This window comes from Electrona antarctica (assembly GCF_951216825.1).
Source record: "Electrona antarctica genome assembly, chromosome: 13".
NCBI classification, from domain to species: Eukaryota; Metazoa; Chordata; class Actinopteri; order Myctophiformes; family Myctophidae; genus Electrona; species Electrona antarctica.
The window spans coordinates 45,709,325-45,736,103 of NC_136794.1; the positions used below are offsets into that span (position 1 = coordinate 45,709,325).

A 26,779-nucleotide genomic window follows, 5' to 3' on the forward strand; every position below is an offset into this window, starting at 1 on the left:
TACATCAAAGCCAATGGTAAATGACGTAAGTGGGTGACCTCATCATCATAAATGATCATCATGATAAATATTGACCTGCATTTAATCCAAGGCTTCATGGGGTGTGTAATTGATAGAAAATAAGTATTTTGTTTGGGTGAACTGCTCCTTTACACAGATCTCGAACATAGATAAATCCCCTTGCACTAGTGAGGACTAATGTCCCCACAAGTATAGCAGAATATGACACACAGACCATTTTCCTGGTGTCGCCAGATCAGAGTCAAAAGGTGCAGATGAGAATTGCTGTGTGAATTGGCATCGTTAAGGCGTGCATGGCAACAGTTTGTGTTGCGTTTGATTTCACACCAGAATATATATAAGATGATGCACCGTGTTGAAAATGACTGTAGACGTCGAGAGAGAGAGAGAGAGACAGACAGACAGACAGACAGACAGACAGAAAAGGCGATGTTGTCTTGGACCGTTTCCAAAACAGGAGGACCAAAGCGAGCCGAACATGCTGCTGTAGCAGTGAGGAAGAAACTATATTCCTTTGGAGGCAAGGGTGGAGGGAGATACAACAACATGGAACAGATGGACGTCCATGTCTTCAACACAGTGTCTTTATGCTGGAAGAAGTTACCTCCAGTGGAATCTGGAAGAGGAGACGGTGACCTAGAGGTTCCATCCAGGCGCAACAGCCACACAGCTGTGTTGGTTGAAGATACAGTCTACATCTGGGGAGGCTATCCTTACTGCAATGTGCTTTATGCATTTGATGTTGACGCCCACAGTTGGTTCAAACCCAGCAGGGTTTCTGGTACTGTCCCAGAGGGGAGGAGCTACCACTCAGCCTGTGTGTTGGAGAAGGTCATGTTTATCCTTGGAGGATACACCCAGACTGGATCCATGTACAAGTTGGACATGGACATGTACAAGTTGGACACCAGCACAATGGTCTGGACTTTAATGAACCCCAGAGGAACTGCAGCTCCTGCTACATCACTTCACTCTGCCACCATCATCGGGACAAAGATGTTTGTATTTGGGTTCGACATCATCAGAGTGTTTGACACAGAGAACAACCTCTGGCTGAACACACCTTCTGCACAGCCTCTTCCAGAAGAACGCGTCGGTCATTCATCAATTATCTACAATGGAGAGCTGTACATATTTGGTGGCTGGAACCGTAAGAGCTTCAATGATGTGTGGAAATTCAGTCCAGAGACCTTCTCCTGGAAGAAGGTTGAGCCCAAGGGGAAAGGACCAGGTTCAATGTACCATATGTGTTGTTGCATTGTGGGAGATCGTATAATCCTTTTTGGAGGATACAGAGACAACACACCCACTGATGAGCTGTACATCTTAGACATGAGTCCTTCTTTTAAGACTTTATGTAAACTAGCAGTTATTCAGTACGGTCTGGATCAGTCTGAACTCCCACACGACATCAGGTGGGAACTGGTAGCCATGACAACCAACAGTGCTCACTGCCAACAAGGTCACTAAAAGAAGGAAAAGCAGAAGACATTGAGTCAACTAAACCAGACTCCATGTGACCACCAGCATAATGACATCACTCATGTACAGTATGACATCACCACTATGACGCCAGTCATGTCCGTATTTGGGCGTAAGGTTTTCAGCCCAAGTCAAGGTTGTAATGTTGTGCGTGTTTCATCCTCCTGTGCCGTTCTGTCAACTTAACTATGCTCAATAAAATAAATGCTTTCATTTGGACTGAGCTCAGATTGCACTTGAATAGAGTCAATTACACATCCTACCTGGGTTGGGTTTTTATTTTTTTGAGCAGTGCTGGCCCCTCCTATGCACAGCTTTGTGTGTGTCTGCAGCACCGAATGTGATGATTTGATTGGCTGATTAGATATGACGTCATCGTCATACATCATCATCATCTTGATGAAAGGCACCGCTCACTGTATGATAAGAGCGCCGCTCACTTCACATGAGTGTGATTGTTTTTCTTTTTTAACACCTGGCTTTGTGTGTTTGGCTTGTGACGTCACGTGTAGCTAAGTCTATGGACTTTGTATGGAGGATATTCTTCTGCAGATCAAATTACCAAGTCAATGGTAAATGACGTAAGTGGGTGACTTACATGGTCATCATTAGAAGCACCTCTCACTTCAAACAAGTGTGATTTTTTTTTACTCCGTTCTGAATTTTCATCAACGTTTTTGTCCAGCTTTGTGTGTCTGCGTTTACCACATTTGAGATGATTTGATTGGCTGAGCACAGAATGTGATGTATGACGATAAGATCGCCCCTCACTTCACACAAGTGTGATTTATTTTTAACCCATTCTGAATTTCCGTCGAGTACGCACAACTGTGTGTGTGTGTGTGTGTGTGTGTGTGTGTGTGTGTGTGTGTGTGTGTGTGTGTGTGTGTGTGTGTGTGTGTGTGTGTGTGTGTGTGTGTGTGTGTGTGTGTGTGTGTGTGTGTGTGTGTGTGTGTGTGTGTGTGTGTGTGTGTGGCACATAATGGGATGATTTAATTGGCTGATGTACAGTATGATGACATCATCATCTTGATGAAAGGCACCGCTCACTGTATGATTATAAGAGCGCTGCTCACTTCACATGAGTGTGATTTGTTTTCTTTCTTGAGGGGTGCTAGCCCCTACAACGCCTGGCTTTGTGTTCGGCCTGTGATGCCATGTGTGGCTATAAGTCTATGGACTTTGTATGACGGATATTCTTCTGTACATCAAAGCCAATGGTAAATGACGTAAGTGGGTGACCTCATCATCATAAATGATCATCATGATAAATATTGACCTGCATTGAATCCAAGGCTTCATGGGGTGTGTAATTGATAGAAAATAAGTCATTTTTTGGTGTGAACTGCTCCTTTACACAGATCTCGAACGAAGATAAATCCCCTTGCACTAGTGAGGACTAATGTCCCCACAAGTATAGCAGAATATGACACAGACCATTTTCCTGGTGTCGCCAGATCAGAGTCAAAAGGTGCAGATGAGAATTGCTGTGTGAATTGGTATCGTTAAGGCGTGCATGGCAACAGTTTGTGTTGCGTTTGATTTCACACCAGAATATATATAAGATGATGCACCGTGTTGAAAATGACTGTAGACGTCGAGAGAGAGAGAGACAAAGACAGACAGACAGACAGACAGACAGAAAAGGCGATGTTGTCTTGGACCGTTTCCAAAACAGGAGGACCAAAGCGAGCCGAACATGCTGCTGTAGCAGTGAGGAAGAAACTATATTCCTTTGGAGGCAAGGGTGGAGGGAGATACAACAACATGGAACAGATGGACGTCCATGTCTTCAACACAGTGTCTTTATGCTGGAAGAAGTTACCTCCAGTGGAATCTGGAAGAGGAGACGGTGACCTAGAGGTTCCATCCAGGCGCAACAGCCACACAGCTGTGTTGGTTGAAGATACAGTCTACATCTGGGGAGGCTATCCTTACTGCAATGTGCTTTATGCATTTGATGTTGACGCCCACAGTTGGTTCAAACCCAGCAGGGTTTCTGGTACTGTCCCAGAGGGGAGGAGCTACCACTCAGCCTGTGTGTTGGAGAAGGTCATGTTTATCCATGGAGGATACACCCAGACTGGATCCATGTACAAGTTGGACATGGACATGTACAAGTTGGACACCAGCACAATGGTCTGGACTTTAATGAACACCAGAGGAACTGCACCTCCTGCTACATCACTTCACTCTGCCACCATCATCGGGACAAAGACGTTTGTATTTGGGTTCGTGGGGAACCAGTGGTACGACATCATCAGAGTGTTTGACACAGAGAACAACCGCTGGCTGAACACACCTTCTGCACAGCCTCTTCCAGAAGAACGTTTCGGTCATTCATCAATTATCTACAATGGAGAGCTGTACATATTTGGTGGCTGGAACCGTAAGAGCTTCAATGATTTGTGGAAATTCAGTCCAGAGACCTTCTCCTGGAAGAAGGTTGAGCCCAAGGGGAAAGGACCAGGTCCAATGTACCATATGTGCTGTTGCATTGTGGGAGATCGTATCATCCTTTTTGGAGGATACAGAGACAACACACCCACTGATGAGCTGTACATCTTAGACTTGAGTCCTTCTTTTAAGACTTTATGTAAACTAGCAGTTATTCAGTACGGTCTGGATCAGTCTGAACTCCCACACGACATCAGGTGGGAACTGGTAGCCATGACAACCAACAGTGTGCTCACTGCCAACAAGGTCACTGAAAGAAGGAAAAGCAGAAGACATTGAGTCAACTAAACCAGACTCCATGTGACCACCAGTATAATGACATCACTCATGTACAGTATGACATCACCACTATGACGCCAGTCATCTCCGTATTTGGGCGTAAGGTTTTCAGCCCAAGTCAAGGTTGTAATGTTGTGCGTGTTTCATCCTCCTGTGCCGTTCTGTCAACTTAACTATGCTCAATAAAATAAATGCTTTCATTTGGACTGAGCTCAGATTGCACTTGAATAGAGCGCCGAAGTATGACGTCAATTACACATCCTACCTGGGTTGGGTTTTATTTTTTTTGAGCGGTGCTGGCCCCTCCTATGCACAGCTTTGTGTGTGTCTGCAGCACCGAATGTGATGATTTGATTGGCTGATGTGATATGATGACGTCATCGTCATACATCATCACTGCTCACTGTATGATGATAAGAGCGCCGCTCACTTCACATGAGTGTGATTTTTTTTCCCCTTTTTTTAACACCTGGCTTTGTGTGTTCGGCTTGTGACGCCACGTGTGTGGCTAAGTCTATGGACTTTGTATGAGGGATATTCTTCTGCACATCAAATTACCAAGTCAATGGCAAATGACGTGAGTGACTTCATCATCATGACAGAAAAGCGCCTCTCACTTCAAACAAGTGTGATTTTTTTTTTACTCCGTTCTGAATTCTCATCAACGTTTTTGTGTCTGCGTTTACCACATTTGAGATGATTTGATTGGCTGAGCACGGAATGTGATGTATGATGATGTACAACGATACGATCGCCCCTCACTTCACACAAGTGTGATTTTTTTTAACCCATTCTGAATTTCCGTCGAATACGCACGTGTGTGTGTGTGTGTGTGTGTGTGTGTGTGTGTGTGTGTGTGTGTGTGTGTGTGTGTGTGTGTGTGTGTGTGTGTGTGTGTGTGTGTGTGTGTGTGTGTGTGTGTGTGTGTGTGTGTGTGTGTGTGTGTGTGTGTGTGTGTGTGTGTGCAGCACAGAATGTGATGATTTCATTGGCTGATGTATGATGACATCATCATCTTGATGAAAGGCACCGCTCACTGTATGATGATAAGAGCGCTGCTCACTTCACATGAGTGTGATTTGTTTTCTTTCTTGAGGGGTGCTAGCCCCTACAACGCCTGGCTTTGTGTTCGGCCTGTGATGCCATGTGTGTGGCTATAAGTCTATGGACTTTGTATGACGGATATTCTTCTGTACATCAAAGCCAATGGTAAATGACGTAAGTGGGTGACCTCATCATCATAAATGATCATCATGATAAATATTGACCTGCATTGAATCCAAGGCTTCATGGGGTGTGTAATTGATAGAAAATAAGTATTTTGTTTGGGTGAACTGCTCCTTTACACAGATCTCGAACATAGATAAATCCCCTTGCACTAGTGAGGACCAAATGTCCCCACAAGTATAGCAGAATATGACACACAGACCATTTTCCTGGTGTCGCCAGATCAGAGTCAAAAGTTGCAGATGAAAATTTCTGTGTGAATTGGTATCGTTAAGGCGTGCATGGCAACAGTTTGTGTTGCGTGTGATTTCACACCAGAAGTTATATAAGGTGATGCACCGTGTTGAAAATGACTGTAGACGTCGAGAGAGAGAAGAGAGAGAGACACAGACAGACAGACAGAAAGACAGAAAAGGCGATGTTGTCTTGGACCGTTTCCAAAACAGGAGGACCAAAGCGCGCCGAACATGCTGCTGTAGCAGTGAGGAAGAAACTATATTCCTTTGGAGGCTGTGGTGGAGTGAGATACAACAACATGGAACAGATGGACGTCCATGTCTTCAACACAGTGTCTTTATGCTGGAAGAAGTTACCTCCAGTGGAATCTGGAAGAGGAGACGGTGACCTAGAGGTTCCATCCAGGCGCAACGGCCACACAGCTGTGTTGGTTGAAGATACAGTCTACATCTGGGGAGGCTATCATCCTTACTGCAATGTGCTTTATGCATTTGATGTTGACGCCCACAGATGGTTCAAACCCAGTGTTTCTGGCACTGTCCCAGAGGGGAGGTACTACCACTCAGCCTGTGTGTTGGGGAAGGTTATGTTTATCCATGGAGGATACACCCAGACTGGATCAGTTAATGACATGTACAAGTTGGACACCAGCACAATGGTCTGGACTTTAATGAACACCAGAGGAACTGCACCTCCTGCTACATACCGTCACTCTGCCACCATCATCGGGACAAAGATGTTTGTAATTGGGTGCGTGGGGAACCAGTGGTACGACATCATCAGAGTGTTTGACACAGAGACCGCCCTCTGGCTGAACACACCTTCTGCACAGCCTCTTCCAGAAGAACGCGTTGGTCATTCATCAATTATCTACAATGGAGAGCTGTACTTATTTGGTGGCTGTACCAATAAGAACCTCAATGATGTGTGGAAATTCAGTCCAAAGACCTTCTCCTGGAAGAAGGTTGAGCCCAAGGGGAAAGGACCAGGTCCAATGTACTGTATGTGCTGTTGCATTGTGGGAGATCGTATCATCCTCTTTGGAGGAAACAAGGGATACCACACTACTTCTGATGAGCTGTACATCTTAGACTTGAGTCCTTCTCTTAAGACTTTATGTAAACTAGCAGTTATCCAGGACGCTCTGGACCAATCAGAACTCACACACAACATCAGGTGTGAACTGGTAGCCATGACAACCAACAGTGTGCTCACTGCCAACAAGGTCACTAAAAGAAGGAAAAGCAGAAGACATTAAGTCAACTAAACCAGACTCCATGTGACCACCAGTATAATGACATCACTCATGTACAGTATGACATCACCACTATGACGCCAGTCATGTCCGTATTTGGGCGTAAGGTTTTCAGCCCAAGTCAAGGTTGTAATGTTGTGCGTGTTTCATCCTCCTGTTCCGTTCTGTCAACTTAACTATGCTCAATAAAATAAATGCTTTCATTTGGACTGAGCTCAGATTGCACTTGAATAGAGTCAATTACACATCCTACCTGGGTTGGGTTTTTATTTTTTTGAGCGGTGCTGGCCCCTCCTATGCACAGTTTTGTGTGTGTCTGCAGCACCGAATGTGATGATTTGGTTGGCTGATTTGATATGATGACGTCATCGTCATACATCATCATAATCTTGATGAAAGTCACCGCTCACTGTATGATAAGAGCGCCGCTAACTTCACATGAGTGTGATTTTTTTCCCCCCTTTTTTAACACATGGCTTTGTGTGTTCGGCTTGTGACGTCACGTGTGGCTAAGTCTATGGACTTTGTATGACGGATATTCTTCTGTACATCAAAGCCAATGGCAAATGACGTAAGTGGGTGACCTCATCATAAATGATCATCGTGACAAATATTAACCTGCATTTAATCCAAGGCTTCATGGGGTGTGTAATTGATAGAAAATAAGTCATCTTTTGGTGTGAACTGCTCCTTTACACAGATCTCGAACAAGATAAATCCCCTTGCACTAGTGAGGACTAATGTCCCCACAAGTATAGCAGAATATGACACACAGACCATTTTCCTGGTGTCGCCAGATCAGAGTCAAAAGGTGCAGATGAGAATTGCTGTGTGAATTGGTATCGTTAAGGCGTGCATGGCAACAGTTTGTGTTGACTGTAGACGTCGAGAGAGAGAGAGAGACAGACAGACAGACAGACAGACAGACAGAAAAGGCGATGTTGACTTGGACCGTTTCCAAAACAGGAGGACCAAAGCGAGCCGAACATGCTGCTGTAGCAGTGAGGAATAAACTATATTCCTTTGGAGGCTGTGGTGGAGGGAGATACAACAACATGGAACAGATGGACGTCCATGTCTTCAACACAGTGTCTTTATGCTGGAAGAAGTTACCTCCAGTGGAATCTGGAAGAGGAGACGGTGACCTAGAGGTTCCATCCAGGCGCAACGGCCACACAGCTGTGTTGGTTGAAGATACAGTCTACATCTGGGGAGGCTATCCTTACTGCAATGTGCTTTATGCATTTGATGTTGACGCCCACAGTTGGTTCAAACCCAGCAGGGTTTCTGGTACTGTCCCAGAGGGGAGGAGCTACCACTCAGCCTGTGTGTTGGAGAAGGTCATGTTTATCCATGGAGGATACACCCAGACTGGATCCATGTACAAGTTGGACATGGACATGTACAAGTTGGACACCAGCACAATGGTCTGGACTTTAATGAACACCAGAGGAACTGCAGCTCCTGCTACATCACTTCACTCTGCCACCATCATCGGGACAAAGATGTTTGTATTTGGGTTCGTGGGGAACCAGTGGTACGACATCATCAGAGTGTTTGACACGGAGAACAACCTCTGGGCGAACGCACCTTCTGCACAGCCTCTTCCAGAAGAACGCTTCGGTCATTCATCAATTATCTACAATGGAGAGCTGTACATATTTGGTGGCTGGAACCGTAAGAGCTTCAATGATTTGTGGAAATTCAGTCCAGAGACCTTCTCCTGGAAGAAGGTTGAGCCCAAGGGGAAAGGACCAGGTCCAATGTACCATATGTGCTGTTGCATTGTGGGAGATCGTATCATCCTTTTTGGAGGATACAGAGACAACACACCCACTGATGAGCTGTACATCTTAGACTTGAGTCCTTCTTTTAAGACTTTATGTAAACTAGCAGTTATTCAGTACGGTCTGGAACAGTCTGAACTCCCACACGACATCAGGTGGGAACTGGTAGCCATGACAACCAACAGTGTGCTCACTGCCAACAAGGTCACTAAAAGAAGGAAAAGCAGAAGACATTGAGTCAACTAAACCAGACTCCATGTGACCACCAGTATAATGACATCACTCATGTACAGTATGACATCACCATTATGACGCCAGTCATGTCCGTATTTGGGCGTAAGGTTTTCAGCCCAAGTCAAGGTTGTAATGTTGTGCGTGTTTCATCCTCCTGTGCCGTTCTGTCAACTTAACTATGCTCAATAAAATAAATGCTTTCATTTGGACTGAGCTCAGATTGCACTTGAATAGAGCGCCGAAGTATGACGTTAATTACACATCCTACCTGGGTTGGGTTTTTATTTTTTTGAGCAGTGCTGGCCCCTCCTATTCACAGCTTTGTGTGTCTGCAGCACCGAATGTGATGATTTGATTGGCTGATTAGATATGATGACGTCATCGTCATACATCATCATCATCTTGATGAAAGGCACCGCTCACTGTATGATAAGAGCGCCGCTCACTTCACATGAGTGTGATTGTTTTTCTTTTTTAACACCTGGCTTTGTGTGTTCGGCTTGTGACGTCACGTGTAGCTAAGTCTATGGACTTTGTATGGAGGATATTCTTCTGCACATCAAATTACCAAGTCAATGGTAAATGACGTAAGTGGGTGACTTACATGGTCATCATTAGAAGCACCTCTCACTTCACACAAGTGTGATTTTTTTTTTACTCCGTTCTGAATTTTCATCAACGTTTTTGTCCAGCTTTGTGCGTCGGCGTTTACCACATTTGAGATGATTTGATTGGCTGAGCACGGAATGTGATGTATGATGATGTACGACGATAAGATCGCCCCTCACTTCACACAAGTGTGATTTCTTTTTAACCCATTCTGAATTTCCGTCGAGTACGCACAGCTGTGTGTGTGTGTGTGTGTGTGTGTGTGTGTGTGTGTGTGGCACATAATGTGATGATTTTAATTGGCTGATGTACAGTATGATGACATCATCATCTTGATGAAAGGCACCGCTCACTGTATGATGATAAGAGCGCTGCTCACTTCACATGAGTGTGATTTGTTTTCTTTCTTGAGGGGTGCTAGCCCCTACAACGCCTGGCTTTGTGTTCGGCCTGTGATGCCATGTGTGTGGCTATAAGTCTATGGACTTTGTATGACGGATATTCTTCTGTACATCAAAGCCAATGGTAAATGACGTAAGTGGGTAACCTCATCATCATAAATGATCATCATGATAAATATTGACCTGCATTTAATCCAAGGCTTCATGGGGTGTGTAATTGATAGAAAATAAGTCATTTTTTGGTGTGAACTGCTCCTTTACACAGATCTCGAACGAAGATAAATCCCCCTGCACTAGTGAGGACTAATGTCCCCACACGTATAGCAGAATATGACACACAGACCATTTTCCTGGTGTCGCCAGATCAGAGTCAAAAGGTGCAGATGAGAATTGCTGTGTGAATTGGCATCGTTAAGGCGTGCATGGCAACAGTTTGTGTTGCGTTTGATTTCACACCAGAATATATATAAGATGATGCACCGTGTTGAAAATGACTGTAGACGTCGAGAGAGAGAGAGACAAAGACAGACAGACAGACAGACAGAAAAGGCGATGTTGTCTTGGACCGTTTCCAAAACAGGAGGACCAAAGCGAGCCGAACATGCTGCTGTAGCAGTGAGGAAGAAACTATATTCCTTTGGAGGCTGTGGTGGAGGGAGATACAACAACATGGAACAGATGGACGTCCATGTCTTCAACACAGTGTCTTTATGCTGTAAGAAGTTACCTCCAGTGGAATCTGGAAGAGGAGACGGTGACCTAGAGGTTCCATCCAGGCGCAACGGCCACACAGCTGTGTTGGTTGAAGATACAGTCTACATCTGGGGAGGCTATCCTTACTGCAATGTGCTTTATGCATTTGATGTTGACGCCCACAGTTGGTTCAAACCCAGCAGGGTTTCTGGTACTGTCCCAGAGGGGAGGAGCTACCACTCAGCCTGTGTGTTGGAGAAGGTCATTTTTATCCATGGAGGATACACCCAGACTGGATCCATGTACAAGTTGGACATGGACATGTACAAGTTGGACACCAGCACAATGGTCTGGACTTTAATGAACACCAGAGGAACTGCACCTCCTGCTACATCACTTCACTCTTCCACCCACCATCATCGGGACAAAGATGTTTGTATTTGGGTTCGTGGGGAACCAGTGGTACGACATCATCAGAGTGTTTGACACAGAGAACAACCTCTGGCTGAACACACCTTCTGCACAGCCTCTTCCAGAAGAACGCTTCGGTCATTCATCAATTATCTACAATGGAGAGCTGTACATATTTGGTGGCTGGAACCGTAAGAGCTTCAATGATTTGTGGAAATTCAGTCCAGAGACCTTCTCCTGGAAGAAGGTTGAGCCCAAGGGGAAAGGACCACGTCTAATGTACCATATGTGCTGTTGCATTGTGGGAGATCGTATCATCCTTTTTGGAGGATACAGAGACAACACACCCACTGATGAGCGGTACATCTTAGACTTGAGTCCTTCTCTTAAGACTTTATGTAAACTAGCAGTTATCCAGGACGCTCTGGACCAATCAGAACTCCCACACAACATCAGGTGTGAACTGGTAGCCATGACAACCAACAGTGTGCTCACTGCCAACAAGGTCACTAAAAGAAGGAAAAGCAGAAGACATTGAGTCAACTAAAGCAGACTCCATGTGACCACCAGTATAATGACATCACTCATGTACAGTATGACATCACCACTATGACGCCAGTCATCTCCGTATTTGGGCGTAAGGTATTCAGCCCAAGTCAAGGTTGTAATGTTGTGCGTGTTTCATCCTCCTGTGCCGTTGTGTCAACTTAACTATGCTCAATAAAATAAATGCTTTCATTTGGACTGAGCTCAGATTGCACTTGAATAGAGTCAATTACACATCCTACCTGGGTTGGGTTTTATTTTTTTTGAGCAGTGCTGGCCCCGTCTATGCACAGCTTTGTGTGTGTCTGCAGCACCGAATGTGATGATTTGATTGGCTGATTTGATATGATGACGTCATCGTCATACATCATCACTGCTCACTGTATGATGATAAGAGCGCCGCTCACTTCACATGAGTGTGATTGTTTTTCTTTTTTAACACCTGGCTTTGTGTGTTCGGCTTGTGACGCCACGTGTGTGGCTAAGTCTATGGACTTTGTATGACGGATATTCTTCTGTACATCAAAGCCAATGGTAAATGACGTAAGTTGGTGACCTCATCATCATAAATGATCATCATGATAAATATTGACCTGCATTTAATCCAAGGCTTCATGGGGTGTGTAATTGATAGAAAATAAGTCATTTTTTGGTGTGAACTGCTCCTTTACACAGATCTCGAACGAAGATAAATCCCCTTGCACTAGTGAGGACTAATGTCCCCACAAGTATAGCAGAATATGACACACAGACCATTTTCCTGGTGTCGCCAGATCAGAGTCAAAAGGTGCAGATGAGAATTGCTGTGTGAATTGGCATCGTTAAGGCGTGCATGGCAACAGTTTGTGTTGCGTTTGATTTCACACCAGAATATATATAAGATGATGCACCGTGTTGAAAATGACTGTAGACGTCGAGAGAGAGAGACAAAGACAGACAGACAGACAGACAGACAGAAAAGGCGATGTTGTCTTGGACCGTTTCCAAAACAGGAGGACCAAAGCGAGCCGAACATGCTGCTGTAGCAGTGAGGAAGAAACTATATTCCTTTGGAGGCTGTGGTGGAGGGAGATACAACAACATGGAACAGATGGACGTCCATGTCTTCAACACAGTGTCTTTATGCTGGAAGAAGTTACCTCCAGTGGAATCTGGAAGAGGAGACGGTGACCTAGAGGTTCCATCCAGGCGCAACGGCCACACAGCTGTGTTGGTTGAAGATACAGTCTACATCTGGGGAGGCTATCCTTACTGCAATGTGCTTTATGCATTTGATGTTGACGCCCACAGTTGGTTCAAACCCAGCAGGGTTTCTGGTACTGTCCCAGAGGGGAGGAGCTACAGCTCAGCCTGTGTGTTGGAGAAGGTCATGTTTATCCTTGGAGGATACACCCAGACTGGATCCATGTACAAGTTGGACATGATGGACATGTACAAGTTGGACACCAGCACAATGGTCTGGACTTTAATGAACACCAGAGGAACTGCATCTCCTGCTACATCACTTCACTCTGCCACCATCATCGGGACAAAGATGTTTGTATTTGGGTTCGTGGGGAACCAGTGGTACGACATCATCAGAGTGTTTGACACAGAGAACAACCTCTGGCTGAACACACCTTCTGCACAGCCTCTTCCAGAAGAACGCTTCGGTCATTCATCAATTATCTACAATGGAGAGCTGTACATATTTGGTGGCTGTAACCGTAAGAGCTTCAATGATTTGTGGAAATTCAGTCCAGAGACCTTCTCCTGGAAGAAGGTTGAGCCCAAGGGGAAAGGACCAGGTCCAATGTACCATATGTGCTGTTGCATTGTGGGAGATCGTATCATCCTTTTTGGAGGATACAGAGACAACACACCCACTGATGAGCTGTACATCTTAGACTTGAGTCCTTCTTTTAAGACTTTATGTAAACTAGCAGTTATTCAGTACGGTCTGGATCAGTCTGAACTCCCACACGACATCAGGTGGGAACTGGTAGCCATGACAACCAACTCACTGCCAACAAGGTCACTAAAAGAAGGAAAAGCAGAAGACATTGAGTCAACTAAACCAGACTCCATGTGACCACCAGTATAATGACATCACTCATGTACAGTATGACATCACCACTATGACGCCAGTCATCTCCGTATTTGGGCGTAAGGTTTTCAGCCCAAGTCAAGGTTGTAATGTTGTGCGTGTTTCATCCTCCTGTGCCGTTCTGTCAACTTAACTATGCTCAATAAAATAAATGCTTTCATTTGGACTGAGCTCAGATTGCACTTGAATAGAGCGCCGAAGTATGACGTCAATTACACATCCTACCTGGGTTGGGTTTTTATTTTTTTGAGCGGTGCTGGCCCCTCCTATGCACAGCTTTGTGTGTGTCTGCAGCACCAAATGTGATGATTTGATTGGCTGATTTGATATGATGACGTCATCATCATACATCATCACTGCTCACTGTATGACGCTCACTTCACATGAGTGTGATTTTTTCCCCCCTTTTTTAACACCTGGCTTTGTGTGTTCGGCTTGTGACGCCACGTGTGTGGCTAACTCTATGGACTTTGTATGAGGGATATTCTTCTGCACATCAAATTACCAAGTCAATGGCAAATGACGTGAGTGACTTCATCATCATGACAGAAAAGCGCCTCTCACTTCAAACAAGTGTGATTTTTTTTTTACTCCGTTCTGAATTCTCATCAACGTTTTTGTCCAGCTTCATGTGTCTGCGTTTACCACATTTGAGATGATTTGATTGGCTGAGCACGGAATGTGATGTACGACGATAAGATCGCCCCTCACTTCACACAAGTGTGATTTTTTTAATTCCGTCGAGTACGCACAGCTGTGTGTGTGTGTGTGTGTGTGTGTGTGTGTTCGTTCAGCATAGAATGTGATGATTTAATTGGCTGATGTATGATGACATCATCATCTTGATGAAAGGCACCGCTCACTGTATGATGATAAGAGCGCCGCTCAGTTCACATGAGTGTGATTCTTTTTTTGAGTGGTGCAAACCACTCCAACATCCAGCTTTGTCTGTATCTATGTTTGTGTCTATGTATGTGTACCTGTACGTGTGTGTGTACCTGTACGTGTGACCCAAAAAAATGAGCATGGCTACTATGGTCACTGACATTATGTCAGACCACAGCTGATCAGGCTATATAAGACCTTGCACCACTCAGTTCACACAGGTTTTAATTACACCCTGGTATCGGATCGGTACTCGGTATCAACTAATAGTCATGGCGGTATCAGGAAGGAAAGCGTGGCATTGGTACATCTCTAATGAATGGGGAGCTTAGAGGCTAATGTACAGTAGACACAACCCTTACACTTGTAGAAATGCATAATATGCATTGCAGACTTCATTTTCATCCAAACAGTTATTTCGAGAATGGTCCGCCGCTTCGAACAGGAGTATAAAACATATTTTTAGGACGCTGTTGGTTGGCGGGACTGTGCACAACGATACGGCCTCGTACCACGTCGTGGACCACGTGAGCGCGCTGTGCACCAGTGGTGTCGTGCTCGATACGGCCTCGTACCACGTCGTGGACCATGTGAGCGCGCTGTGCACCAGTGGTGTCGTGCTCGATACGGCCTCGTACCAGTCGTGGACCACGTGAGCACGCTGTGCACCAGTGGTGTCCTGCTCGATACGGCCTCGTACCAGTCGTGGACCACGTGAGCACGCTGTGCACCAGTGGTGTCCTGCTCGATACGGCCTCGTACCAGTCGTGGAGCACGTGAGCGCGCTGTGCACCAGTGGTGTCGTGCTCGTAGAAGGCAGTACCACAGTGTGGTACAAATAACCTTTTCCACGCGCAGGTACCGTGTAGCGTCTGTTGAGCAGCCCAGTCAATGGAGCTCCGTCTGTTGAGCAGCCCAGTCAATGGAGCTCCGTCTGTTGAGCAGCCCAGTCAATGGAGCTCCGTCTGCTGAGCAGCCCAGTCAATGGAGCTCCGTCTGTTGAGCAGCCCAGTCAATGGAGCTCCGTCTGTTGAGCAGCCCAGTCAATGGAGCTCCGTCTGCTGAGCAGCCCAGTCAATGGAGCTCCGTCTGTTGAGCAGCCCAGTCAATGGAGCTCCGTCTGTTGAGCAGCCCAGTCAATGGAGCTCCGTCTGCTGAGCAGCCCAGTCAATGGAGCTCCGTCTGTTGAGCAGCCCAGTCAATGGAGCTCCGTCTGCTGAGCAGCCCAGTCAATGGAGCTCCGTCTGTTGAGCAGCCCAGTCAATGGAGCTCTGGCCCAGACTAGGTACCGTGTAGCGTCTGTTGAGCAGCCCAGTCAATGGAGCTCTGGCCCAGACTAGGCTGGGCTGCTGAAAGACGCACGGAGCAAATTTAGATTTTAGTTTTAGTCGTAGTCTCTTCAATAGTTTTCATTTAGTTTCAGTCACATTTTAGTCACCTGGAGTGTTTTAGTGTTAGTCTAGTTTTAGTCGACTAAATATCATACGATTGTAGTCGACTAAATCTATTTTGGTGGGCCTTGATGCCATCGTAATGACTGATTTTACACTTGCTGAAAATAGCCGATCTACAAGTTCACAACGTGTCACGCTGCGACGCGAACCACAAAGGGTGTCCCGGCCCACTGTTTGGGAACCAGTGCTCTAATGGACACCCCTGGCTTAGATGAACCAAGTCCCTTTCAATGTGATGATGTTCACTGTGATCTGATCTTAGATAGACCAAGTCCCCTTCAATGTGATGATGTTCACTGTGATCTGATCTTAGATGGACCAAGTCCCCTTCAATGTGATGGTGTTCACTGTGATCTGATCTTAGATGGACCAAGTCCCCTTCAATGTGATGATGTTCACTGTGATCTGATCTTAGATAGACCAAGTCCCCTTCAATGTGATGGTGTTCACTGTGATCTGATCTTAGATGGACCAAGTCCCCTTCAATGTGATGGTGTTCACTGTGATCCTGGCTTAGATAGACCAAGTCCCCTTCAATGTGATGATGTTCACTGTGATCTGATCTTAGATGGACCAAGTCCCCTTCAATGTGATGATGATCACTGTGATCTGCTAAAGCGTGGCTAATAATCATGGCATATACTGTTAGTAGCATGTCTTGGTCTCCCTGTATGGAAAGAGTCGCATGTTTAGAGGAGTTGACCATGACGTGTCCACATAGTAGACACAGTCACAGTATGTAGGGGAGACCCATTCAAACCGGGAAAGCATCAGTGTCATTTTAGATTTTAGATAGATGTTGTCACAGTCGTGTGGAAACCACACAAACACATTCTGGGCGCATTCCGTGCTCACACACACACACACACACACACACACACACACACACACACACACACTGTGCATAGCTCAAAATGTGTCGCTTCGCAGTTCGGAGCACGTTTCAAGCTTGTTGATCTGCTACTTTTGTCTTTTGATAGTTTTGTGTCAAGTAGGGCGTTGATTTACTAAAAACAAAGTTAGAAGAATATGGAGATACGAGGTTTCTGACGAACAGCAACGATGTATAGCAACATAGGTTTTACAGAAAACTGTTAGGATTTAGAAGAATCGGCCTCAGGTCTTTATGGGTTAAGTTACTATGGATTGCCTGATTTCTGCTTATACATACTTAGTCACACAATTAGGGGTGGCTGGTTCCAGAGGCCGTTATCTAACTAAAAGGTCAAAAGTACAATCCATACTTGGTGACTGTGCTTTGCTGTAGCAGTCATGCATCTTCATTTAGTGACATTGTGTCACAAGACTATTATCGGCTTCTATCTTAACTAAACGCTGTTTTCACGACATGACGGCTCTGTGGAGCTACTCGCTCACTGTACTGGTGCATGTCGGGCAGGGGAAGTTTATTTATATAGAACAGTGGTTTTCAACCAGTGACTTGGTATTATGGTAACCAAATGGACCCTTCTAGATCTTTAACTATCTTGAGAGCTAGTTAAATTGTTGTAAAACATCTGCATTATTTAATTTACAAGAAGTCTACACAATTAGATAATGTAGAATGATTTATATTTTGATCAATGTTTGCCTGTTATCTCTCCTAATGGTATCAATATCAATACAGCATGGGATTGTGGACAAAATCCTACCCAAAAGTTAAATGTTATGTTGTCTCCCTGGGACCCAACCTAGTGAAAATAGCCGATCTACAAGCTCACAACACGTCAGCTATGTGACATGATGTGATCTTGTAAATTAGCTTTTATTCACAATTTATTTATTTAAAACTTAAAAAGAAAAAACTTTTAAAAAAAACGTACAAAAAAACACGCACGCACACATACACACACTAAAAAAAAAAAAAGTACGTGATTTATTCTAATTGCAATTTACGAGCTGCATTCGCTTCCTGCGTTCGCACGTCTTACTTGTTTAGACCTTAATGTACCACGATGTGCTGTTTACATTTCCAACTCAAAGTAATCAATCAACCAACCAACAGTATTCTTGGACACTTCCCACTAGTGCTAGGCAACAGTATTGCTGGTGAACCCCCTGCTGCTGCTGTACGGTGAAGGGTAATCATGCTAAATTAGCAACTGGATCTTTTGGGCAGCGTCTGGTTTTAATTATTGTACTCATTAGTACAAGAAGAGCTGATTAGGGGGGCCGGCCTTAATAATTACAGAGAGAGAGAGAGAGAGAGACGTCCAGAGAAAGATGCATCTTAACCCATTTCGACCGAGACCGATTCTACAAAATGTCTTCTAAATCATGACAGTATTCTGAAAAACCCATGTTTCTAGGTCAGTGGTTCATGTCAAGAACCCCCAAAAATATATGAAATGGGCGGCCGACTCCCATCTTAAAATATGTTGTTCCAGGGACCCCCCCCCCCCCCCAAGAAGCAAAGATTTGAGTTAAAAACGTTCACTCTGAAAGAACATATTCAAAGATAAAATATAAATAAATTAAAAAATAGCAGACCTACAAGCTTGTAGATCTGCTATTTTTTCAATAGCTATAAAGTATAACATAATGCTTTAAAAACACCAAAAGGGGTTCCCGCCCAGAATGGGTTAAATGAGTAAAGCCTCAGTGAAACGGGCGCCATTGTTTGTATAATCGTGTTACTGTTATCGTCGCGTATAGCGGCTCTGATTGAAATCTCCATCCCAGTTATCAGAAGAAGTGATTATGGTTTTAGTAATCACGGAACTGCTTTGAAAAAAAAAGTGTTATTGTTGATTGGGGAGCGAGCAACGATGAAGCCTCCGTTTCCTCCGTGTTTCTTCCTGCATACTTATTATCCCATTTTAGGCGGGAACCCCTTTTGGTGTTAGCATTATGTTATGCTTTAGCTATTGAAAAATAGCAGATCTACAAGCTCAGCGCGCCACTGAGTGGCGCGCTATGAGCTTGTATTTTTGAAAAATCCAAGAACGACTGACATAGAAACATAGCTTTTTCAGAAAACTGTCAGGATGTAGAAGACATTTTTTAGAATCTGATCTCAGGTCAGAATGGGTTATTTACCACGAGACGCCTTTTTTAAAAATAGAAAAACGGTGGGCGGTAAAACAGAACACTTTACTGTGGCATCCATCGCATTGCGTTGCGTTCGGTCATTGAGGTTTCCATGGCAACTGCACAGTACTGCTGGCAGACTGTGTGTGTGTGTGTGTGTGTGTGTGTGTGTGTGTGTGTGTGTGTGTGTGTGTGTGTGTGTGTGTGTGTGTGTGTGTGTGTGTGTGTGTGTGTGTGTGTGTGTGTGTGTGTGTGTGTGTGTGTGTGTGTGTGTGTGTGTGTGTGTGTGTGTGTGTGTGTGTGTGTGTGTGTGTGTGTGTGTGTGTGTGTGTGTGTGTGTGTGTGTGTGTGTGTGTGTGTGTGTGCGTGCGTGCGTGCGTGCGTGCGTGCGTGCGTGCGTGCGTGCGTGCGTGCGTGCGTGCGTGCGTGCGTGCGTGCGTGCGTGCGTGCGTGCGTGCGTGCGTGCGTGCGTGCGTGCGTGCGTGCGTGCGTGCGTGCGTGCGTGCGTGCGTGCGTGCGTGCGTGCGCCTCATCACCCCCCGAGGCTTCTGGGTATTGTAGTTCACACACAGCATGGGAGTCACACTGATAATACAATTGTTAGGGTTTTTGCGTGTGTGCGTGTGGCCAAGGTCAACCTGGCCTCATCACCGCCCTCCCCGAGGCTTCTGGGTATTGTAGTTCACACACAGCATGGGAGTCACACTGCTGACTGGAGCAAGCATAAATAAATAAATAATACAATTGTTAGGGTTTTTTTTTTTTTGTAGTGAATATGCAAACACGCCTATAGTTCATTTTCAATGAGACCTGTGTTTTTTTTGCACGGAGCACTGGGGAGCAGTCGCGGTGCGACGACAACGCAAGTGTATTTACGTTGAGCGCGGTCCCTGTGAATTTGTTGTGTGTGTGCGCGCGTGCGTGTGTTTGTGTGTGTGTGCGTGCGTGCGCATGTGCACGCACGCGGCCAAGGTCAACCTGGCCTCATCACCCACCCCCGAGGCTTCTGGGTATTGTAGTTCACACACAGCATGGGAGTCACACTGCTGACTGCTGGAGCAAGCATAAATAAATAAATAATACAATTGTTAGGGTTTGTTTTTTTTGTTTTTGTAGTGAATATTATGCAAATAATTGTTTTCCATTTGGTACAAAAACAATCCTTTAACCTTCTCTCTTGACAAGACATGTTGTGTTTTTATCCCATTTTGGGCGGGAACCCCTTTTGGTGTTTTAAACATTATTTAAACATTATTTAAACGTTATAATTTAGCTATTGAAAAATAGCAGACCCACAAGCTCATAGCGCGCCACCGAGTGGCGCGCTACGAGCTTGTAGGTCTGCTATTTTTGAAAAATCGTGAAAATATTTATTTCAGAAAACTGGAGGATTTAGAAGATTTTTTTTTTAATTTTGAGGTCAGGCTTAAATGGGTTAAATTCAGCTAGAAGGGAAACGGGGGGTGATATTTATGCGTGTGTCAGAGCTGTGGGGACATTGAGGGTTTGGTGCTGCTTATCATTATGCATTATTTACCATTTATGAACTTCACATTTCTTATTCGCATGATGCATGCAGTCCCCCTGTCGTCCACCCAGTGGCACTGTGTAGCTGTAGAAAAAAACACCCATCTTAACCCATTGAGAGAGAGAGAGAGACAGAGAGAGAGAGCCTGCTCCGGCCTCTCTCGCCCCTGCCGGTGCCCCAACTGAAGCCCCTGACATAAGCTTCCTTCCTCCCGCTACTTTATATTATTAATGGCCCCCTTCTCTCTTTCTCCCTCTCTCTCTCTCTCTCTTTCTCCCTCTCTCTCTCTCTCTCTCTTTCTCCCTCTCTCTCTCTGGCCCCCCTCGGGTGTCTGCGTGGCACAACGCAGCCAGGTGCCCATGTTTGTGCAGATCCAGCAGAAGTGGAGGCGGATGTACGCGGGGGAGTGCCAGGGCCCCGGCGTGCGCTCCGACTTCGAGATGGTCCACCTCCGCAAGGTGCCCAGCCAGTACAACCACCTGTCTGGCCTCCTGGACATCTTCAAGTCAAAGATAGTGAGTATTACACCTCCGCAAGGTGCCCAGCCAGTACAACCACCTGTCTGGTCTCCTGGACATCTTCAAGTCAAAGATAGTGAGTATTACACCTCCGCAAGGTGCCCAGCCAGTACAACCACTTGTCTGGGCTCCTGGACATCTTCAAGTCAAAGATAGTGAGTATTACACCTCCGCAAGGTGCCCAGCCAGTACAACCACCTGTCTGGGCTCCTGGACATCTTCAAGTCAAAGATAGTGAGTAAACAGCCAGTACAACCACCTGTCTGGCCTCCTGGTCATCTTCAAGTCAAAGATAGTGAGTAAACAGCCAGTACTGTGTACAAAAAAGCTAACGCACACCAAAGTCCTTGTAGCGGTGCCGGCACACGGGAGAAAACTGTAGAGGAAATCTTGAAAAAAACAAGAGGGTGGCCGCACACGCCAATAGCCAGAGTGCCAATATTTTATCAGGACAGCAGGTAAGACAAAAATTAATCCAACGTTTCGGCGGTTAAGCCTTCATCAGGGAATACAGAGCACATAATGGTACACACTTAAGTATGGTGCCAGAGAGTCATGCAACCTATCAGAAGGGGTTAGGTGAACACGGGTTAAGTAAGTGATATGAGAGGTCGGGGTCATGGTCATGTGGTGTCTCAAGTTCAAATACAAGAAGAGTTTATCTAAAAAATGACCTCATGAGAGGCTCTGGAATATAAATTCCAGTACAATTCCAGTACAACCACCTGTCTGGTCTCCTGGTTTAGCCAGTTTTTGGTTTAGACTAGTCATTGGTTAGACCAGTCATTAGTCCTACAACTACAACCTATCTCAAACCCTCACCCTAAACCTAACCTCCCACGGGGCAGCACACCTAAACCTAACCTTAACCCATGTCTAACCAATGACTAGTCTAAACTAAGTATGCACCCCGGAAAAAAGTACTCGATTGTTTTACTTAAGTAAAAGTATACCAATACTGCAATTTAGAACTACTCAGTTACAAGTAAAAGTACGGAATTGAAAATGTACTTGAGTAAAAGTGCAAAAGTATTGGCATCAAAATGTACTTAAAGTACTAAAAGTAAGAGTACTCATATTGCAGAATGTCCCACTTCACAAGTTCAAAATGTGTACAAAGTCTATTGAAAATAGCAGATCTACAAGCTCACAATGCGTCGCATTGTGAGCTTGTAGATCGGCTATTTTTAAATGGCCGAAATGTATAGGGTTGAAGTGGTTAACACATTCCGTCCGTAAGACGTCGTGAAACGTCATAGGGACTCGAACCGAGGGGTACATACGACGTCCTCAGACGTCCTAGCGCATCCTCAATGATACCGGGCCATGTCTTTCCGGCACCCCAGAGCTCCTATTTAAAATCGCCAAAGTAGTAAACTACGATAACTATCTGGTGGCAGCCCAGTCGGTGCGCCACGTTGTCGGGGTTTTTATTTTTATTTTCTCCTTCGCAGAGGGCACTTTGTTCCCCCTAGTTGCAGCTGTCACACAAACCGCTTCCCGCTACCAAGACATTGCCTCTAATTCTCACTGTCAGTATATAGTTTCATAATTCCCCCCCCCCCCCCCATAATCATGTGAACTGGGGAACCCTGCCCGGATAGGAGTTGAGGCGTAGTTTGACATTTCGTTTAGACATTGTGGAAAAATGGCTGATCTAAGATCTTGTACATTGGGCTATTTTCATTTTCCGTTTTTGTTTTTGTCCTTGACATGAAAGACTTTGAGAACAACTGACAGACATACAAAGTCTCTCTCTCTCTCTCTCTCTCTCTATTCTTTCTCTCTCTCGCAATTCAATTAAATTCAAGGAGCTTTATTGGCATGAGAGAACGTGTACGTTTACATTACATAAGACAATGAAGATAAAGCGACGTGTGTCCACTCTCTCTCTCTCTCTCTCTCTCTCTCTCTCTCTCTCTCTCGCAATTAAATTCAAGGAGCTTTATTGGCATGAGAAAACGTACATTTACATTACATAAGACAATCAAGATAAAGTGTGTCACTCTCTCTCTCTCTCTCTCTCTCTCTCTCTCTCTCTCTCTCTCTCTCTCTCTCTCCTCTCTCTCTCCTCTCTCTCCTCTGTCTCTTGTTGTCTCCATCATCAGGGCTGTCCCCTGACCCCTCTGTCTCTTGTTGTCTCCATCCTCAGGGCTGTCCCCTGACCCCGCTGCCTCCCATCAACATAGTGATGTGTGTCTCTCTCTCTCTCTGTCTCTCTGTCTCTTGTTGTCTCCATCCTCAGGGCTGTCCCCTGACCCCCGCTGACCTCTCTTCTCTCTCTTGTCTCCATCATCAGGGCTGTCCCCTGACCCCGCTGCCTCCCATCAACATAGCCATCCGCTTTACGTACGTCCTGCAGGACTGGCAGCAGTACTCCTGGCCACAGCAACCGCCAGGTACGGTACCTACCGTGCTGTTCCCCTCATCGCAAACAGAGCTTGTTCCATGTTGACCTGCCCATATGCTGTTGTGTATAACACGCCCTCTTGATATTTTGTACTCATACCTGACGATGAAGACCCACACGGGTTGAAACGTTGTTCAATAAAGACTTTTCCCTGGGAGCAGAGAAAAGTGTGCGGACATCCCTTCCCTTTTTATTGTACGTATATTTTTGACCAGCCAAACCTGTAGAATTTCTGGAGATGTGCTGTGTTTCCTGTTGGATCCTATCTCTAACCCATTCTGGACGGGAACCCCTTTTGGTGTTTTAACTAAGCATTATGTTATACTTTAGCTATTGGAAAAATAGCAGATCTACAAGCTCATAGCGCGCCACCGAGTGGTGCGCTATGAGCTTGTAGGTCTGCTATTTTTGAAAAATCGTAAAAATGAGGCACAAATCTTTGAATATATATTCTTTCAGAGCCAACGTTTTTCTTATTTCGACGTCGAGCCTAAATGGGCTAAGGTACCGTGCTGTACCAGCCCGCACGGCCCAGCGGGCCACGGTGTGGTTCTGCTGTACCAGCCCGCACGGCCCAGCGGGCCACGGTGTGGTTCTGCCAACGCTCCACTGTGGAGATTAGAGACATGCACCCCCACCCCTCCACCGGCAGAGACAGAACGCAGCGTCGCCTTCATGTGCTGTTCAGCGATTCACCGGGACTCGGTGTTCTTTATAAAACACCGAGACGGTTGACGTTTAACCCATTTTGACCTGAGATCAGATTCTAAAAATGTCTTCTACATCCTGACAGTTTTCTGAAAAAGCTATGTTTCTATTTCAGTCGTTCTTCGATTTTTCAAAAATAGCAGACCTACAAGCTCATAGCGCTTCACTCGGTGCCGCGCTATGAGCTTGTAGATCTGCTATTTTTCAATAGCTAAAGCATAACATAATGCTAACACCAAAATGGTTTAAGTCCCACTCTTCCCCGCGTGACGGCGTCGTAAATATAACGGCCGACGTACTCGCTCGCAGCGCGTTGCGTCCGCGAGGCCGGATGCCCCTGGAGTGAGGGCTGCTATTCTTGGCCGTGCGACGGAGCGTACGGTGAACCAGGCATTTACAAGCATAACATTTTGCTATGCATCACTCGCACTAACGTCTTGTGGTTACTGATATAATCGCCTTGCTCCTCTTGTTCTCTGAACTGAAAATCCCACTGGTGGCTTCTTGCCACAGCCGAGCGTTGCCGCGGCTCCTCCCCAGGGTGGCTTTTAGCGTAAAGTAAAGAGGGTTTGTAAGAAGAAGACGGAGGCTTGTGTATAGTGTATACACTGTATGTGTGTGCGTATGTATACATACAGTATGCATTTACAGTACGTGTGTGCCATGATGCCTCTGGGGTTGAGAATAGGAGGAATTGGCAGTGGGAGGGAAGGTCAATTTTGGAGCCTTGAGCTTAACAGGAAAAGATCCACAGATCTTTGATTTCAAAGTGATGATTTGAGATCGCCTCGGAGCGAATGAATATATGTAGTACTCTTCAAAGGTTGTCTTTTATGTTTTTATGTTACCAATTAACCCATTCTGACCTGAGATCAGATTCTAAAAATGTCTTCTACATCCTGACAGTTTTCTGAAAAAGCTATGTTTCTATGTCAGTCGTTCTTCGATTTTTCAAAAATAGCAGACCTACAAGCTCGTAGCGCGCCACTTGGTGGCGCGCTACGAGCTTGTAGATCTGCTATTTTTCAATAGCTAAAGCATAACATAATGCTAACACCAAAAGGGGTTAACCCGTATGCATAAAATGTGTCAAAAGGAAATGATGCACACATACAGTACAAGATCACAACATGTTGCAACCAGCTTGTAGATGTAGGAAAACAAAGTTGCGCCTACTAGGGCATTAAGCAACTAGTCGACTAGTTTACTAGTCGACTAGTAAATCCACTAGTCGACCTTGTTGGTACTAGTTGACTAGTTGATAAGAAAAGTTTTTTTTTTTTTTTTTTTTTTTTTTGATTTTGTAGGCCTCAAGATCAGGTAGATTTTAGTTATAGTCACCATGTACACAGTTTTTCAATGTACAAATATTTATTTCCCAAAACAAAACAAAAAAAATATTTATTTTATTTTTTACATAATAGGTAGTTAAACAACTAGTCGACTAGTAAACTAGGCAACTAGTCAACTAGTCAACTAGTAAAAATGACTAGAAGTGAATGCCCTAGCCTAGGGCCTACGTATTATAGCACGTGCAACATTAGGGACAACAGGGTTAACCCATTTTGGGCGGGAACCCCTTTTGGTGTTTTAAGCGCTACGTTATACTTTAGCTATTGAAATTTAGCAGATCTACAAGCTCGTAGCGCGCCACCGAGTGGCGCGCTACGAGCTTGTAGATCTGCTATTTTTGAAAAATCTTTAAAATGTGGCGCAAATCATTGAATATATATTTCAGAGCTAACATTTTTAACGAAAATATTTGCTTCTGGTGGGTCCCTGGAACTACATATTTTGAGATGGGGGTCCGTGGCCCAATAGAGATAATTCTGGGGGTCCTTGACATGAAAAAGGTTGAGCACCACTGACAGAAACATGGGTTTTTCAGAAAAGATTTAGAAGCCTTTTTTTTATCGACCTCAGTCCAAAATGGGTTAAAGTGGATAATATCAATCAAGACTATGGAGTTGTTTCCGATACCAATACCAGTTTCGGAACAGTTGCTGGTGCCTAAAATACTGGTATCGGAACAGTTGCTGTTGCTGCCTAAAATACTGGTATCGGAACAGTTGCTGGTGCTGCCTAAAATACTGGTATCGGGACAGTTGCTGATGCTGCCTAAAATACTGGTATCGGGACAGTTGCTGCCTAAAATACTGGTATCGGAACAGTTGCTGCCTAAAATACTGGTATCGGAACAGTTGCTGATGCTGCCTAAAATACTGGTATCGGAACAGTTGCTGGTGCTGCCTAAAATACTGGTATCGGAACAGTTGCTGGTGCCTAAAATACTGGTATCGGAACAGTTGCTGGTGCTGCCTAAAATACTGGTATCGGAACAGTTGCTGTTGCTGCCTAAAATACTGGTATCGGAACAGTTGCTGTTGCTGCCTAAAATACTGGTATCGGAACAGTTGCTGGTGCTGCCTAAAATACTGGTATCGGAACAGTTGCTGGTGCTGTCTAAAATACTGGTATCGGAACAGTTGCTGGTGCCTAAAATACTGGTATCGGAACAGTT

At 45.1% G+C, this 26,779-nt stretch overlaps 1 protein-coding gene across 1 annotated transcript in view; it reads left to right on the top strand.

Moving 5' to 3' along the window:
- Nucleotides 1-26,779, top strand: part of rab3gap1 (RAB3 GTPase activating protein subunit 1) — a 113,625-nt gene that overhangs the window by 17,302 nt on the left and 69,544 nt on the right. Inside the window, exons 7-10 of the mRNA XM_079518658.1 lie at nt 20,972-21,080; nt 21,160-21,216; nt 23,440-23,539; nt 24,115-24,227. Coding sequence (XP_079374784.1) covers nt 20,972-21,080; nt 21,160-21,216; nt 23,440-23,539; nt 24,115-24,227 — 379 coding nt within the window. The remainder of the gene's footprint in view (nt 1-20,971; nt 21,081-21,159; nt 21,217-23,439; nt 23,540-24,114; nt 24,228-26,779) is intronic.